Genomic DNA, 18,971 nt, shown 5'->3' with positions numbered 1-18,971 from the left:
CATAAATATAAAGTATTACAGAAATTGAGTTCCCAGTAAATATTAGATACTAGTATTGTTACATAACCATTTTTAAAAATTTATTTATTATTGTTATTTTCCAATTTGATCAGAGAGAGACAGAGAGAGAGGGAAAGTGAGAAAGAAAGTCACCAGGTCTGGGACTTGAACCATGGTTGACCATGTGGAAGTCCAGCACCCTTAATCACCACGCCACCTGCCAGCCCCTCATAACCATTTTGATGATCAAACTACAGTTTCATTAAAATTGTATATTGAAATCTACATATCCAACTTCATCTGGAAAAAGTTAAACTATGTTTTATAGTATGTTTATTTGGAGGAGGGATTTAGATAGGCTTTTGCTGTGACTTGATCCTCCTACCTCAGCCTCCGCAGTAGCTGCAACTACAAGTGCTTGCCCCTACCCCAGATTTTTAGACTGGACTAGAAAAAGAACATAGGCCTTCCATATGACCCTAGCCTTCCAAGCTTATGATCTCCAAATATTTCCAAATTCGTCATAGGGCAAAACATTTCTTTGGATGCTACTCAAAACTTGGGGTACATGTAAAAATAAATGGAGCAAGAGGTGATTATTAGAGATCTTCAAGTTCCTCAGAACATGAAGCATAAGCTGCTAAGCATAATCATTTTCTTAATTCATTCTCTCAACAATACTTAAGAGTCATGTATTATGCATTAGTTCATGTTCTCAAAGTTATGAATATAGAAATTAACGAAGTAAAATCTGTCTTTATGTGCTCATAGTCTAATATAAAAGCTATAAAGCAAACAAATGTGCACTGTCTAGGTAGTAATAAATACAATGAGAAAAAAATAAAGGAATATGACGGGTTAGAGAGTGACAGAAAAATGGAAGAAAAGATGATCAGTGAAGGAAGGCTTTCTTGATCAAGTCATATGGGAAGAGAACCAAATAAGATGTGAATTATGGAAAGACATAGAGAGAACAACCTATCAAATGCTCTGAAATGTGGGCTTGGTAAATTCAAGGAAAAGCAGAGCCCTGTATTTCTTGAGGTATAGGAGGAGGTGGGGTGGGAGAAAAGAGAAAAGGAGAGACAGAGATAGACACAGAGAGAGGGGGGTAGGAAATAAGTCTGGAAAGAAAGACATGAGTCAACATGTAAAACTTGATGAGAAATAACTGGAGTTTTAAAATATGGAAATAAAGGGACCAGCAGTTAGCATAATGGCTATGTCGCTGAACTCCCACGTAGTCAACTGTGATTCAAGTCCCAGACCCGGTGGCTTAAACTCACACCAGGCACGTGTGCATGTGTGCCCAAGATCCCGAGAGGAGAATGGAGGAGAAGGGATTCTGGTATGACCATACCCCGGGGGGGTGATTTCTCACTTCTGTCTCTCTGTCTCTCTCTGTCTTTCTGGTGAGCACACATGCCCTATAGCACCTATCCCCCCCCCAAAAAAAAATGGAATTAAAAATCAGTAGAAGTTTAGTTTTTAATCAATTTATTGGCTATATTGAAATAAATTTTTATAATACCTTTCAATATTAATGTTAAATATTTCAAGATCCAAATTTCATTGGAAGGCACAGTCTCTTAAAAATATGAATTTTAATAATTTATATTATATATTAGTCCTTCAATAAGTACAAAAGAATATCAATAGCTGAAATGCATTGTGTTCGATTAAGTGTTATTTATGATTTAAAAAAAGAAAACACAAAAGATCTTCAAAAATTTATGCAAAATGCATATTATGAAAAACTATGCATGCATTTCAATTTTTTGCACCAAAATAAATTTATGCTTTAATTCCATTTTTCTATGAACTTTTTGATGTCCCTTGGTGTATTGTCAGGAATTGTTAATTTAGACTACATATTTGAGTGACCTGGGAGCTGGATACCTTTGCAAGCTTTGACATCAAGAGATTCTGATTCCTTTTGTATGTGTGGGGGTTCTGGTATCAGAACTTTTCTAAAGTACCCCTTGCCTTTGAGGGAGTTACTAGAATTGAAGAGGTACTCAAGAAGACTCAATATCATTCAGATGTATGAAATTATCTTCATGATACCTACAAAAATAAAGTATATTTAAATTAAATACGAGATTCAAAAAATGATATATTCATTCGGCTTATATAAAGGTATGCTGACAAGGCATATCATTTTTTCTCATTAGGGGTAATAAGCAGCTGTTGGATTGCACAATTTGTCCTAAATGGCACTTTAATAGTGGAAAGAGCCAAATAGGTTGCTGTCAGCAAAAATGGCACTGCATTTGCAGTTCTCTCTCAAAGCTGTCAAACAGGGAAGAAAGACCTTGAAAATGTTAATGTGTTGATGCAAAAAAAGATGGAAAAAAGTGAGTGTGGTCACTTGAGTGTGGTTATCTGACAATTGATCCAATAATCATATGATCATTTTGATTTTTTTTTTCAATAGGTGCTAGTGCTTGCCACAGAGAGACAGACAGAGATAGAGAAGAAAGTTATAAATCACTCCCCAGGAGGGAGAGCCACCCTGCAATCCCTTCCTGTCCAGTGTCCACTCGTACTCAGGATTTGGGGTACACACACACATACTGGGATATGATTTTTTTTAACATTTTTTAATTAATTAATTTATAGTCATCCCTTAAGCAACATCACAGCATACAAAATGTGATTTCCCATCCAGAATATACTGCATAGTGGTCTAATCGTGCATGTTATCATCAATAGTTTTCCATTTCTAGTGTCATATATGTGTGCGTGTGTGTGTGTGTGTGTGTGTGTGTGTGTGTGTATTTTACCCTATTTCTGACCCTATGACCTTTCACTATTTCTGGTGTCTACAGTTGTTTTCCATTCCTTCCCCCCGATACACACACACACATTTTCTTAAATAATCTAACTACTTTCAATAGCAAGTTCAGCTGGTAATTTCAAGAAAAGGCAATTTTGGGAAACAGCAGTTAGCGTAATGGCTATTTTGCTAGACTCCCATGTAGTCGACCGCGGTTCGCATCCCAGACCCGGTGGCTTAAAACTCACGCCGGGCACGTGTGCGTTCACGCCCAAGATCCCAAGAGGAGAATGGGGGAGAAGGGATTGCGGCGTGAACATCCCCCTAGGGGGTGATTTCTCACTTTCTGTCTCTATCTCTCTCTCTGTCTATCTGGTGAGCGCACGCACCCTATAGCGAAAATCTCTCCCAAAAAAAAGGAAAAGCAGTTTTAACTTTAATAAATCAAAGGAATGCTAAGGAACTTTGCTTAAAACTTAATGCCAGGAAACAGGTTAGGATTCTGTTCAAATAGTAGGTACATGAATCTATCAACAGCTCAAGACAAGCCTCCTGGTCTGGGACTTGAACCACAGTTGGCCATGTGGAAGTTCAACATCTAAACCACCACACCACCTACTGGCTCCAGATCATTTTAGCTTTAACAATAAAATCTGATTGTTAAGAAAGTTGAAATATGCTTTTTTTAGTCTTAAGAAGTCTTTCCTTAATGCTAAATTGATTATACAATGAGCAGATATGGATAAAACAATAAAATGAAAATCATTAATTAAAAAAATAAAATAATAAACTGAAACTTATTGGAAAAGTAGCAGGTTTTCACTGGGCATGAGTCACTGGTAGAGGCCTGACATTGCAGAAAAGTACTTGATGTATCTGAATTAACTTGAGAGAGTCCTCACATGTAAAAGGAAAAAAATACAGTGTTTATCTCACTGTCATTGTGGGGATAATGTGAGGTATTATGTGGGTTGATGTAATAACATGCACTAGAAAATTGTGATCTAGAAAGAATAATAGCTTTGGAATCTGATAATCAGGATTTGAGTCCAGATGCCTCCCTTTGCCTAGACTATAATCATGATCTATTTAATTACCTTGGAACACAAATTTTGAATGTTCCAAAGAAGAGTTTTGTTCATAAAACTATATTAATTATTACTTTACAGAAGTTGTGAATTATAGTATTTATTATATAAATGTTTATTTCCTTTTTTCCTTGAAACCTCCAAATATCATCCCTGTGGGGCTAACATAATACTTTCTGACTTTGTTTTCTTAATGAATTTTCATTACTGCCCTATGATTTGCTCCAAAGGCATGCCATCAATACCACCTACAGGGATGTTCAAAAACTTCATGTACTACTTAATTTTTACCGTTGATTATGGTGACAAGAAGGTAGCAGATGGCAGACTATGGCAGTTTTGAAAAGTTCATAGAAAGTGAACATTATAAGAAAATGATACTTGGATGACAATTATTTTTGCACCAAATTAAACCCATATTTTAACTCCAGTTTTCTTTTTCCTTTCCTTTCTTTTCTTTGTTTTTTTTTTTTTTTTTTTTTTTGAGAGAGATATTTGTTATAGGACACATGCACTTAATGAGAGATAAACAGAAAGGGAGCAATTTCCCATTGGGGGGGATGGCCATGCCGTAATTCCTTCTCCTTCATTCTCCTCTCAGGATCTTGGGCACACATGTGCACACATGTGCCCAGCATGAGTTCCAAGCCATGTAACCAAGGACTTAAACCATAGTCAACTACACAGGAGTCCAGCAATGTAACCATTTTGCCATCTGCTGGTTCCTTAATTCCATTTTTCTACAAACTATTTGAAATGCCCTTATATTATATACTATTTTATTTAAAACCTTTTTGTTTTAATTCGCTAGAGGGCACATGCACACACTGGAAATGAGAGAGAGAGGGACAGAGAGAGATAAAATGACAAAGTGCCCCCCCAAAGAGGATGGGGCATACATGTCTATGTTTGAAGCCACCATATCCAAAACTCCAACCTCTCAGTCAGGATGTAGGATCCATCTGCCCTAACCATCATACCACCAACGGACCCCAAAAATACAGTTTAAAATATTAAAATTATTTTCCATTTTATTCTCATTCTTTTTATTTATTTATTTTTATGTATGTATGTATTGCCTAAACAATACATGGCAATGATCAAAGGGAGACCAAACATCAGATTAGGTAAATAAAGGTCAGTACTTTTTTTTTTTTTAGAGGAGATTTTTGCTATAAGGTGTGTGTGCTCACTGGAGAGACACAGAGAGACAAAGGAACAGAAAATGAGAAATCATCCCCCAGTTGGGATAGCCATGCCCCAATTCCTTCTCCTCCATTCTCCTCTCAGCATCTTGGACAAACACGCACACATATGTGGTTTGCTTGAGTTTTATGTCAGCAAGTCCGGGACTCAAACTGCAGTGACTATGTGGGAGTCCAGCAAGGTCCCAAGGTCAGTACTTTTTTACCTTAGCATTTGGATACTATGCAAACGCAATAGATGTACCACAAAATATTATCTTTTCTGATATCATATTCCAAAGTCAGTGATATATAACAAAATATCCTAATTTTCCCATATAATATTTTATAGTTTTTGTGAAGGAGAATTCTTCTGGACATCAGCCAGTCATTTTAAGAAATTTTAGTTCTATTAACTTTAGAATAATTTGAAAAAACGTTCAGCAGAATTATTGCCTAGGAATAAGATAAAAATCATGAAACTGTTCAGTTAAAAAAGAAAACAGAATATGTGATTCCAAATAACTTGCATCCTTCTCACCAAAAATTGCTCTCTCTAGGAAGACCAACGACAACTTTGTGCAATGGCAAATGCCCTGGAAGATGGTGGCATGACACCTGAACTGGCTGAGTTAATAAAACGACTATGGAAAGATCCTGGAATTCAGGCCTGCTTTGAAAGGGCATCTGAGTATCAACTCAACGACTCGGCAGCTTAGTAAGTGAATCCATTCTGACAAGAATTGCAGTTAAAACATTTAAAATTAAGAATTACACAGGACAGCCTGCGGCAAGGTGAAGGGCATTGAATCTCACGTGGCCAAATGTGTGGTAGAATCCCAGACCTGAGGTTGAGAAGTACACCAGGTACATGTGTGGGCACCCAAAATCTGGACAAGAGGGAGAAATGGAGAAGGGATTGTGTGATCATGCCCTATGGGGGGGTGGGGCGGGGTGCTTTCTCACTTTCCCTCTGTCTCTGTTTCTCTCTGGAGGGCACACTCACTCTCTGGCACAATTTAGAAATTACAGGGACCAGTAGTTAGCATATTGACCATGTCGCTGGATTCCCATGTAGTCGACCATGGCTCGAGTCCCAGACCTGGTGGCTTAAAACTCATGCCAGGGGAACCAGCAGTTAGCATAATGGCTATGTTGCTGGACTCCCACGTAGTCGACCGTGGTTCACGTCCCGGACCTGGTGGCTTAAAACTCACGCCGGGCGCATGTGCATGCGTGCCCAAGATCCTGAGAGGAGAATGGAGGAGAAGGGATTGCGGCGTGACCATCCCCCCTGGGGGGTGATTTCTCGCTTTCTGTCTCTCTGTCTCTCTCTGTCTGTCTGGCGAGCACACGCGCCCTATAGCAAAAACCTCTCAAAAAAAAAACTTAAAAAAAGAAGAAAAAAAAAAAAGAAAGGAATTAGAGACAGGCAGACTGAATTTGTAAACACAAATGTCAAAAGTAAAAGTAAATGGCTTTACATTTTATGATAGCAAATTAAAAAGAAAGAAAAATTTTTTAAAAACTACATAACAAAAATACAATGTAAAAGAATATAAGCAGAGGAGCATTTTGAATAATTAATTTTTCATTATTTACATATACATATTACAAATATCTTTTCTTGATTAAAAGGAATTAATAGGCCAGTCCATGGCATGATGGGTAAGCCAGCTGGATCCTACATCATGCCCAACTATACGGTTCAAGTCCCAGACCCAGGGCCCTGAGAAACCCTCTAGGCATGCCATGTGTGCCCCAAATCCCAAAAGGAGGAAGAGATGGAGGAGACAGGATTGCAGCCTGACCATTTCCAATAGGGAATGTTTTCTCATTTTCCCCCTTTCTCTCTTCAGTGAGGACATGCATCCCCTGACAAAATTGTTTTAAAAAGGGAATTAACCATTGAGGATAAAACAAAGCATTACCACGCACTGGTGACATACTTTGATGTTTGGAGGCTGTCCATTTCATCTATATCATATTCCTGAAATCATCTCTCAGAATAATTTTATTTGTATATTTATTTGTTTGTGTGTTTGCTTTTGCTATTAGGGCACATGTGCTTGCCAGAGAGACAGAGAGACAGAAAACAAGAAATTACACCCTGGAGGAGATGGCCATTCTGCCATCCCTTATCTTCTATCCTTCTCTCAGATTTTTGAGCATGCATGCACATGCACCCAGAGCAAGTTTCAGGCCGCATGGTTCAGGACTCAAACCACAGCTGGCCATGTGGCAGTCCAGCCCTTCAACCACTAGGACACCTGTTGGCCCTGTCCCAGAATAACTTTATGAATGACATATACTTTGGCTCATTGGGTTGAAAAGTAAAATATAAAATTCTAGAAGAAAGTAATATATTCATTTCCCAAATATTTGTAGACTGTCTTAGAGTCTCAAAAAGATAATGTAATTATAAGAGCTAATAACATCAATTAGTATTAACTAGCTATAAGGCAATTAGGAAGTTATAATACTCTAATTTTATTATCAAAGTGAGTTAAAGTTTCCTTTTAGCAAGTGCTTAACCTATTCCACCACTATATGCCTGTAAGAATGTATGCACACATATCTAAATGTGGGGGGGAGGGAGAATATCAGAAAGTTCATAGAAAATGGAATCAAAGTATCAATTTATTTTGGTACAAAAAAACTCTTGAAATCCATGCATAGGTTTTTCATAATACGCATTTTCCATTAACTTTCTGATGACCCCCTCATATAATTTAATTGTTCAGTTTGAACTTAACCAAACAAAAAACTAAACTGGTATTGTAAAAGCGAAAATGAAAGATCACTTAAGGACAGAACAATGAAGCTTGCATGACACTTCAGAGTTTTAATCAATGATAGCCAAAATAATTAAGAGATAACAAAACATATAAATTCTAGATTTAAAAAAATAACATGATTACTTTCATCTTTACTTTTGATCCCAAATTCTAAAAAGCCCATTGTCTTTGTAAGAAATAGGCTGCTCTTATTTCTCTGGAAAAGGAGAAGATGAATGTCATTCTGTGATTACATAAGCTTATATGATTACTTTTAGAAGTATTTCAGTGCCTACCACATTTTAATAGTAAAACTGATCTCTATAGTGTAGCAAAAGATTGCTTTTCTACACTAGTCACTAGTAAAAAAGCAGTCACAATTAATTAGAGGCTAAATTATGGAATAAATGCTTCCATAAGCTGTTGGTTAATAAAGCGTTAGAGAAGGAGGAAGAGGAAAACAGGGAAGAATGACTAGTCATTAATAAATTTAGTTCTGGATTAATAATATTGATTAAATAATATTAATTATGTCTTTAAATATTTAAAGAAATGTTTTTTGCAATTATATTATCATTATGTTAATCTAATTATTTGCTTTTTGGTAGCAGAAAGCCTTTTTAAAATCATGTAGTTTAGGGGACCAGCAGGTGGTATAGTGGTTAAGGTGCTGGATACTCCCAGATGGCTTACCACAGTTTGAGTCCCAGACCCAGCAGCTTGCTCTCTCACTTCCCCACACCCCTCTCTGGACAAATTAAAATAAATAAATTAATAAATAAAATTAAATAATTAATTTTTTAATCGTATAGTTAAAATAGGTAATTTGATATATACTATACTTTCTATAATTTTAGCTTTTTTCTGTGACTATTTAACATATGTTTTACACTGGCACTATCTACCCTGTTATAGGTTCACATGAAAAATATGTTTTTTAAGGTAAATACAAATAAACAATATCTATTTGGATTCATTTTGTGAATGTTGCCTACATTCTAATAGTTTTTGACTATTCAGATTAATTTTTACTACAGTAAAACAACAACAGGAAAAATGATTACCCCAGGTCTCAGAAATACTTAATATAGAAATAAAAAAATTAAAATGGTAACTTTTTTCTGTCTTAAGGTGTCCTTAAGATGAAAGACAAATAAAAGCTTGCAAAGAAAAATAGTTGAAAAGCCATTGTCTTCCTCCAAAATATAAAGGCATATCTTTTTTTTTTATCAAATCCTTAATTCTATCCACATGGTAAAAGTAAATATAAAATCAGATTAGTTTCATATCTATTTTATATACATTATGTGGGTTTCTATACAGCTGTTTTTTTCTTTTTTCCTTTTTTGATGAAAATAAGAGATTCTTCAGTTTGAGGCAAAAAAGAAATGAATCTAATCAGAATAAGGAAAACAAAAGTCACAGTTGGCAATATAACAAACCGTCATCTGTTAGTTTCAGCAAACTGAAAGAACAGGGCTTGACGGGAACAAGAGTAGAGCTATCAGTTAAGACCAAGGTTTATACCCACTGGGACCATCTACAATAGTTTGCTATCTACACTCCAAAACCTTTTAACAGCCAGAAAGAAATACTAAGTTTACACGATTCAAGAAAAGAAGTCTTTTTAAATGATTTGAGCCATAGTTGTTAAGGACTTCTGTTTGGCCTAAACTTTAGAACACAGGCTTGAAGACCCACATGTTGTATTTGTTATTAAAATAAGCATTTGAAATGCAAATTTGTCACTTTGCTAATGCCTCTGCTTTGCTTGAAATGATTCATACATGCAAATAACAGTACATTAAAATGTGTCTTTACCAATGCTTTCATTTAGTTATCATCCAAATGGCTGTAACCTATATTTTGGTAGATGTGCTTATTTATTTTTCACTACTGCATGAACCAACTGATTAACAATATTATCTACCACACATGCAAACTTGGTCCATAAGAAACTCACAAGCAGATTTACTTCCTAAAATAGAATATTAAAAAACCAATTAGTAGAATATGCCAATATTTTCTTTGATACACATATATCTTGATTTGTCACTCTTTAAGAACTAGTTATGTCAATTAAAATAAAACAGTGGTGATAAATGTTTACATTATACCTGTGTGTCTTTCAGATGTGTGATTTTTTTCTGTTTGCCCTTGATAAAAATGTCTGAGTTTTAGTTTGTTCCTGTTTAAAAGTAAAATAATCTTCTAAAAATAAATGGCTTATATTGCTATTTTTAATGCTAAAATGGCTTTTTTTTTTTTTTTTTTTTTGGAGAGGTTTTCGCTATAGGGCACGTGCGCTCGCCAGACAGACAGAGAGAGACATAGAGAAAGTGAGAAATCACCCCCCAGGGGGGATGATCACGCCACAATCCCTTCTCTTCCATTCTCCTCTCAGGATCTTGGGCACGCACGCACACATGCCCGGCATGAGTTTTAAGCCACCGGGTCCGGGACGCAAACCGCGGTTGACTACGTGGGAATCCAGCGACATAGCCATTACGCTAACTGCTGGTTCCCCCTAAAGAGGCTTTTTTAAAGCTATTGTGCGAGATGATAAGGTAGATTACCCCTTCAACGTATTTCCTGAACAAATTCAATTTTTGACCAACAGTACTGAGCTGAATTCTATCTCCCAAATTGTCTTAATAGAAGTACTCCAATCTTTATTTTTCTATTTAAGTTATATGGAAACTTGGTTCAATGCAATGGTTCACATAATTCCTACATGCAGAGTTTGAAGAAGCCCAAATTGAAGTATATTATTTTTGATGGACCCTGAACTAAAAATTAATTTATACTGAACACAGTTGTCTTCAAGTACAAAGTAAAAAGTATATATGACTTGTGTTTGTCTTATTAGCTACCTTAATGACTTAGACAGAATAACAGCTCCTGGGTATGTGCCGAACGAGCAAGATGTTCTACATTCTCGAGTGAAAACGACTGGAATTATTGAAACTCAATTCTCCTTCAAAGACTTGCACTTCAGGTACGATTAAAAGCCTTCTAATTACAGACAAGAGTACACATCAGACTCAATATTTCTCACGCAGAAAAGCTGAGAAATTCAGGTGCTGTGAATCCCCAGACGTGCTCACTGGGCCTAGTTTCCTTCCCGTACCACTGTCCTTTTTGTATTCTGGAGCCCTTCACCCACCTTCACCCTGACCTCATCTTTCTTTCCAGGCTCACATGCTTCAGTGTCCAGCCGGGAGGTGGGGGCTCAGTTTGACTGTCCTCATACTTTAAATTGACTGTACTTTGTGGGGGGAGGGAGAAGGGGAGAAAATGTATTTAAATAATATTTAAGCCACAGGTGCCACAGATCCTATTTCCTTTGCCTTCCTATTTTCCCATTTGATTGAAATATTCCTACAAAATTTGTTTCCTCAATTTAAAAAAAAATGCAAATAATTTTAAAAATTATTTGAATGCGGTAGTATGTACTAGAATAACAAGAAACATTTTATAAGCATGTTTCAGGTATGGAAAAGAGGCATTATTTTTATTGTTATTGCATTATCAAGACTTTCAGAAAATTTCTACTGGAGGCCATCAATGCATCCAACAAGAACTCTTTTTTTATTTTTTAAATAATTATTTTATTTATTATTATTATTATTTTTCATTTGACCAGAGAGAGAGAGAGAGAGAGACAGAGAGTGAGAGAGAAAGGGAAAGTGAGAAATCAAGTCACCAGATCTGGGTCTTAAACCACAGTCAGTCATGTGGGAGTCCAGCACCTTAATCACCACACCACCTGCCAGCCCCAATCTTTTTTTATTTTTAAGAGATATTTTTGCTGTAGGACACATGTGCTTGCTGGAGAGACAGAGAGACAGAAAGTGAGAAATCATCCCCCAGAGGTATGGTCACATGCAATCCCTTTTCCTCCATTCTCCTCTCTGGATTTTGGTCATGCACGCACACGTGCCCAGTGTGAGTTTTAAGTCGCCAGTTCCTGGACTTGAACAGCTGTCAGCTATATGAGAGTCCAGAGACATAACAATTACACAATCTGCTGGTCCCAAGAACATTTTAAACAGTAGGAAAACTGTAGAAATAGCAACAAATTGTTTGTACTCATTTGTGAAGAAAAAGTAAGAAAACGTTATCATAAAATAATATCATAAAATTTGCTTCAGTGGAATAAAAGCTTTTAAATAATTAAAGTATTAAAAAAAGTTATACATGTCTAATTAGAGTAGCTATTATATAAACGGGACATTTTCAATTAATATGAAAGAAATTGCTTCAAATTTTATATTGACAGTTCAACCCCATAACCCCATAAATAGTTTCCTGAAAGGCGAACCAAAGATCAGGGCAAAGTGACTCCATAGCTTGGGGTCAGTCCATAACCCCATAAATAGTTTCCTGAAAGGCAAACCAAAGATCAAAGCAGGGCAAAGTGACTCCATAGCTTGGGGTCAGTAACCTCTCTTGGTAAATGTAAGAAAATTCCTTCCCGAGTCCTGGCTCCACTACTATGTAGTTCCTCTTTGACAACTACTTTGTCTAGTCTCCTGATCTTTAATCCAGCTTTTGGAGTTTTCTTTTGGGAGTCTAATTCCAATTTCCTCTCCTCTCTTCCCCACCCACTTCTGTCAAAACATCTTTGAAGATCTCTTTTTCAGTCTTACTTTTCATTATTTTCTCCAAATTTGTCACTGAAACAGAACATAATTGACTGTGTGCCTTGAGATCAGGCAGGTCAAAGTTTCCATCTCAGATTCTCCAGTATTAGTAAAGTACACAGCCACCCTTTCCTTACTTGTCTAATAAATTTGTTGCGAGAATTAGAGGAAGTAAAGTTCCAGAGATTTAGAACCTGATGTAGCTTATTTACATTAACTATTGGAATTGTCTGGGTCAAATGCCAGGCTCGACAATTATTGTCACTTTGTGAACACCTAGAAACTTACAACTCTGGTCACTCCCGATGACACCAACCAATTTAGTTTCTTCTCAGAAATATTACTCTCATAAATTTTCTTGTTTATATATCTTTTCTTAAACATTCCAAGCCTTTACACTTGCTGTTATCTTTGACACAGATACCTGCAAGTAATATCTCCTTCTTTTCCTCAAATCCCAAATTAAATATCATTCCCTCACAAAGCCTTGAGTGTTCTGATTACTTATCAGCCCTACATATCCCTGTCAGGATTATACCCACCAGCCTGCTGGTAGACACTTAAAAACAGACACTCTACAGCAATGAGGAAAGATACGTGGGAAGGGGTGGTTGGGGAGAGGGCTTATTTGTAGCCCTTGAGAAGTTCCCCAATATATGTACTCCCACCATTGGCAATTGCAGTCTACCCACATGACGTCCCTAAATGCAGAATTGGAAATAAATGCAAAGAAACAATTCTTACTAGCCATACCAGTGTGAGCTATCACCATTAAAATATTCATACATCACACTACTTTCCAGTTTTTGTTTTTGTTTGTTAACTTACTAATAAAATATTCATACATCAAACTACTTTCCATTTTTCTTGTTTCTGTTTTTGTTTTTTAACTTACCAATACTTGAAAATGCTTTATATGTTTGATAGTTGGCTCTTTTTGTTTCTATTTGCTCCAGGATACCAGGGCCCATGTGTGTTTACCATTCTACCTCCTGTGCTATCATTGGCTAGCTCAGAGTAAGCTTATAGTCGTTTTTTGCTGAATGAGTAAATGCACTATAACAAGCACTCTTTGCACACCATCTTTACTCCATCACACTAACGTAAGCTGGTTTTTGTTATTCTTATATAGGATAAAAAAATAAGGAATGGAGTCAAACAAAAGGTGAAATCTTTCCCCAAGGTCTTACACAAAAGTGCAAGACATAGAATTAAAATGCACATCTATCTGTCTTCAAAGACCACACTCCTTAACACTGTATGGCACTGATGGTTTATTAGATAAAGTGGGGTAGAAACCATTATTTTACTCTGAAGTAAGTGCCACTTCTAATATTGTTGGTTATTTATAATTCCTTTCAGAGAGATGAAGGGTAGGAAGGATAAAATGATAGCCTGTTGGGAAAATATCTTTGAGGTAGCAGGACCCTGTGATATTTCACAAGTCAGTGCTTCTAAGCCTAGCATACAAGATGATTCCCAATAAAAACGCAAAACCTTAGAAAATCATATTCATTTCCTGGGACATCTATTTTCCTCAGTACCTAGTAATATAAATAATCATAAATTTTTAAAACTTAATTATATTTGGCATAGTTGTTAAGGCAATCAACTCCAACATGGCTGACCATGGTTTGAGTTCCGGACCAGGAAACTTGAAAGTCACTTTGGGCACAAGTGTATGGGTGCCCAAAATCCCAGCAGAATGAAAGAGAAGGGACTGCAGTATGGTCATTCCCCCTGTGGAATGATTTCTCTCTCTCTCTCTCTCTCTGTCTCTCTCCATCTCTCCAGCAAGCACATACACTCTATAGCAAAAATCTCTCTTAAAAAAATTAAAACTTAATTACAACATATTTTAATAGAATCCAACATTTATATATTTTATAAAAAATGAATATTACTTTAGAATATATTCCCCTCATGATAGGCCTCTTGAGATTAGACCTCCAAACCCACATTGGTGTATTAGTGCCTGATGACTTTTTTCAGTCCTTTTGTAGTTCTGGGGTGAGAATTGTGAAGCACTGTCTTAGGTGAAATGGGAAGGTGATTTATTCTACCTTCACTCTAATGAAAGAATGAGAAAGGTCTTACTAATTCTTTATTGTAGCATCAATGTTCAAAATAAGGAGCTTATGAATTAGATAGTGAAGCTCACTTGGAATTATTTTATCTTTTTTTTTTTTTTAATTTTGCCTGATATGCTCACAGAGACACACAGAAAGGGAAAGTGAGAAAGCACCTCCCACGAAGCATGTAATCCTTACACACTGTAATCCTTTCTCCTTCGTTTCTCCTCCTTACCGGATTCTGGGCACACATACACACATGCCCAACATGTTTCTCAAGAGGCCTGTCCAGGACTGAATTGCACTTCAGTCATGTAGGATCTTAACCACTGCGCCATAGGCTGGCCCTGGAATTATTTTAATATAACTTTCTCTTTGCTCTGCACTTACGACCTCTTTTCCATCCACCAAAACTTGTTTTGAACTGTTTCGTTTTCTTGAGAAGCTTTGCTTTCCTTCTGACTCAAGACAGTATGTTATTAAAGGTATCTTTGATAAGGCCCAAGAATGAAGGCTACATTAACTCCTTACTCAAATGCAAGTTTACTCACAGCATTTGGGATATACTAATCCTTTAATAAATTTTCACAGTTAAATCACTTTTCTTTCAAGTGCCAAATAGGATCATCTAGGAGTACACAGGCTTTTATAGTACAAAATTCGGTAGTATTTCAAAATAGGAAGTATGAAAATAATGTACCTTTGAACTTCACTTCAGCAAGCACTCGGGTATTAAAATATATTACATTAACATTCACTTGTATTTGCATAGCATAAATCATCCTATGACTATTTAAAACTAAGGACTTAATTTACATATTAAATTAGAGAACTCTAGAATTTTAAACAGGAGCACCAAAATGAAAAATTGTCTCTGCCACTAGACTGTATCATCTTTGTGTATCATCTAATTTAATGGAAATTACCTTAGAGTTCTTATCAAACCGAAATTCCAAATGTCAAACTGGTAAAATTAATTATTTCTACAGATGTTGAAGTACTATGCATGGCAAAGGCAATGCGAATGTGAGCCTTTGCATTGTTAATAGAATAATAGCTCAGAACAAGTTACTTAGAAATAGATTTACATGGATTTTTTGAACAATTATAGAGAAGTAACTTGCTCCATAATACTTCTATGATTATAAAACAGTATTAAAAGGACTTGAAACCATATGGAAACCAAAGGAAAAAGGTCAACAATGATTACAACAAAAAGCTTTATATTTTGTATATTGAACATAACTGTTTTCAAGAATGTTTGAGCAGATCTATGATATGAGATAGAGTGCAGTTTTCCTAAAATATGAAGTTGAGTCATGTACTCTGTATCCATTCGTGTCATGTATGAGTCATCTCAGCTGAGGAGTCTCATTGTCTACCCAGCAGCTACATCTGAATTTAGCTTTGTCATTCTCTATTAGATCTCACAAAGCAGTAACTCATATAAACTATGAGGGGTTTTCAAAGAGTTCATGAAAAATGCCTATTATGAAAAAGTATACATAGATTTCAAAATTTTACTGCGCCAAAATAAACTCATACTTTAATTCCAATTTTTACACAAGCTGTTGGAAGTCCACTCATGTTTACTTGTTTAGTTATGTTCATGATTAATTATGAAATATCAAATTATATAATATGATGTCTAATTTATTTTAGTAACATAATTTATTTTAAAGACTTGATGAATTCCCTTATTCATTAATGAAAGAATTATCTAGTGGGCATATACACATGCGTCCACAAACACACACTTAATAGAAAGTATATAATGGTATTAACAGTTATAAGGATTTCAAAACTTTATCTCCCTGTGGTTATAAATCCTCTACTTCAAGCTTGTGCCGTTAGTAATCTCTTATTTAAAAAAAAATTGGGCTTTTTAAAAGGTTATTTATTACTTCCATGAGTGAGACAGGGAGTCAGAGAGATAGCACCCTGATCCATGATCCAACCCCAGCCTCAGCCAGCCCCAGATCATGGGCAAGCTTGTGCCTAGAATACTCAAGGAGATCTCCAAACTTGAACCAGTAATCAAGCCATGTAGGATTGCCTCACAAACATCCTATTTTGTTACTGCACTACTGTAACAGTAAACCCACTACTGTCCCCTATAAATCCTTTGAATTCCATTGCTTAACCATGCACAGTTAGGGAATTTACAAAGAGCCCTATGCATATCCTTTGCATCAAGAATCAGCACAAGAGAGCTGTGTGGTTAGACCATCTTGCTCTGGCTGGGTAGTGATAACACTGACCTATCTATTGACCTTTTCAACTGTAATTATCTTAAGAAGTTATACCAACTCTGATAAAGCAAACATCTTGAATAATTACCACCCAACAGAACGGTTCAAAATAAATGCCTACTCAGATTCAATTAAAAAAAAAAAAGGAATCGAGCTTTTTAGGTTTTTAAGTTCGTTTATTTCTTCAATGAGCTAGAAATTGAGAGAGATTGTTATCTACCCCAGCTTCATTGAATGGCCCCAGATCATAGGTATCACAGGCCTGGCATGAGCAGTGAAGTTTTGGTTAGCAAACCAGAACCTTCCAATGTGGGTCAGCCTCACAGTCTTGTTTCACTGCTATGCTACCATCCACCATACCTTAGATTGCATCTTCATTTTAGATCATCAACTATATAAGCAGAAAATGTCAGTAACTGGTTTTTCAAAAATAGTCCCAAGCTTATAGGATAAACAAAGACATCCAATAAATAAATTAGTTGCAAAGGAATTATTGAATTTTTTAGCTGTCTTCGATTAGGTAATAATTTTGTGACAATCATAAAGGGCAGATTATTTCATAATAATCTATTCTGATATAAAGTGTGAATAATCTTGGGTGGTCAAATATTTAGCCTATTGTTTCACCTAAACCCATAAAGCAGCTTTACCAGCTGCTTAAATAGAACTATAAAATGCAACTGTTTAGTCAACTGTTTAATATAAAGCCATAAAACTCTGATGGCTTACTCTATAATACTGTCAAGTGCAATAAATAAATAATCAATACTCTGTTACCAAAGTATCGCCTTTTGATTTCTAACTACATCATAAATAGCAGTTACTTCTTTTTAATTTTAAGAATTCTAAATATCAGACATAATAAGAAATTATTTATTACCCCCACCAAAAAAAAAAATCTCTTACCAAAAATGAGGACTGTGGTTCTATTCAGTATCATTAAGGGTTCACTTACTTTATTCAGGGAATTAAGGTATTTAAGCATGTTAACTCCCTTTGTTACTTGTTCATTACATTTGACAAGTTCAAATGTTGAGGCAGCAAGTATACATGTTATTCTCTGATTTTGTTTTTCACGGAATGGTCACAGTGGAGTTTTTTAGTTTTGTTTGTGTTTTGTTTTCATGTATAAAAGAGAATTATGTCTCCAATCAAATACATAAGTAAATATCCCACTTTGGAAATTTCCAAAGTGTTTTAATAGGTTGTAATACTTTATACCTTTGTAAAATAAGGCTTAAAGGAAAATTTAGAGAAAATATTCTAATTGAAATGAGATATATGAAAATAAATGACTATAATAACAGTAAAACAACATGTAACTTTTTGGGGAGCTAACATAATATCTAGAAAACTCACTATAAAAGCTAATTTTGCTAATGAGTGTTTCAGTTCAATAATGGCAGATGGTGTTAGAGAAATCTATAATGTTCCCTGGACTTATGTCTCCTACGTCAATCTGCATAGAAAAACTATACTGTTTATCGAGTGAGTAATAAAGTGAGAAGATTATAAGCATTTTATCTACAATAGACTGTCAGAAGCCATTTTATCAATATGAGTAAAATGCTCGTTCATGAAAAATGCCTATTATGAAAAAGTATACATAGATTTCAAAATTTTACTGCGCCAAAATAAACTCATACTTTAATTCCAATTTTTACACAAGCTGTTGGAAGTCCACTCATGTTTACTTGTTTAGTTATGTTCATGATTAATTATGAAATATCAAATTATATAATATGATGTCTAATTTATTTTAGTAACATAATTTATTTTAAAGACTTGATGAATTCCCTTATTCATTAATGAAAGAATTATCTAGTGGGCATATACACATGTGTCCACAAACACACACTTAATAGAAAGTATATAATGGTATTAACAGTTATAAGGATTTCAAAACTTTATCTCCCTGTGGTTATAAATCCTCTACTTTATCTCCCTGTGGTTATAAATCCTCTTTTTAAAAAAAAATTGGGCTTTTTAAAAGGTTATTTATTACTTCCATGAGTGAGACAGGGAGTCAGAGAGATAGCACCCTGATCCATGATCCAACCCCAGCCTCAGCCAGCCCCAGATCATGGGCAAGCTTGTGCCTAGAATACTCAAGGAGATCTCCAAACTTGAACCAGTAATCAAGCCATGTAGGATTGCCTCACAAACATCCTAT

The 18,971-nt window shown here is 35.6% G+C and overlaps 1 protein-coding gene across 1 annotated transcript in view; it reads left to right on the top strand.

The window, feature by feature from the left end:
• The window catches only part of GNAT3 (G protein subunit alpha transducin 3), a 47,945-nt gene that overhangs the window by 19,384 nt on the left and 9,590 nt on the right, over positions 1–18,971 (top strand). The window contains exons 4-5 of the mRNA XM_006154349.1: positions 5,612–5,769; positions 10,698–10,826. Coding sequence (XP_006154411.1) covers positions 5,612–5,769; positions 10,698–10,826 — 287 coding nt within the window. The remainder of the gene's footprint in view (positions 1–5,611; positions 5,770–10,697; positions 10,827–18,971) is intronic.

This window comes from Tupaia chinensis, unplaced genomic scaffold, assembly GCF_000334495.1.
Source record: "Tupaia chinensis unplaced genomic scaffold, TupChi_1.0 Scaffold000406_1, whole genome shotgun sequence".
Lineage (NCBI taxonomy): Eukaryota > Metazoa > Chordata > Mammalia > Scandentia > Tupaiidae > Tupaia > Tupaia belangeri.
The sequence above is the reverse complement of the archived record's forward strand: the minus strand, read 5'-3'. Positions and strand labels throughout refer to the sequence as shown.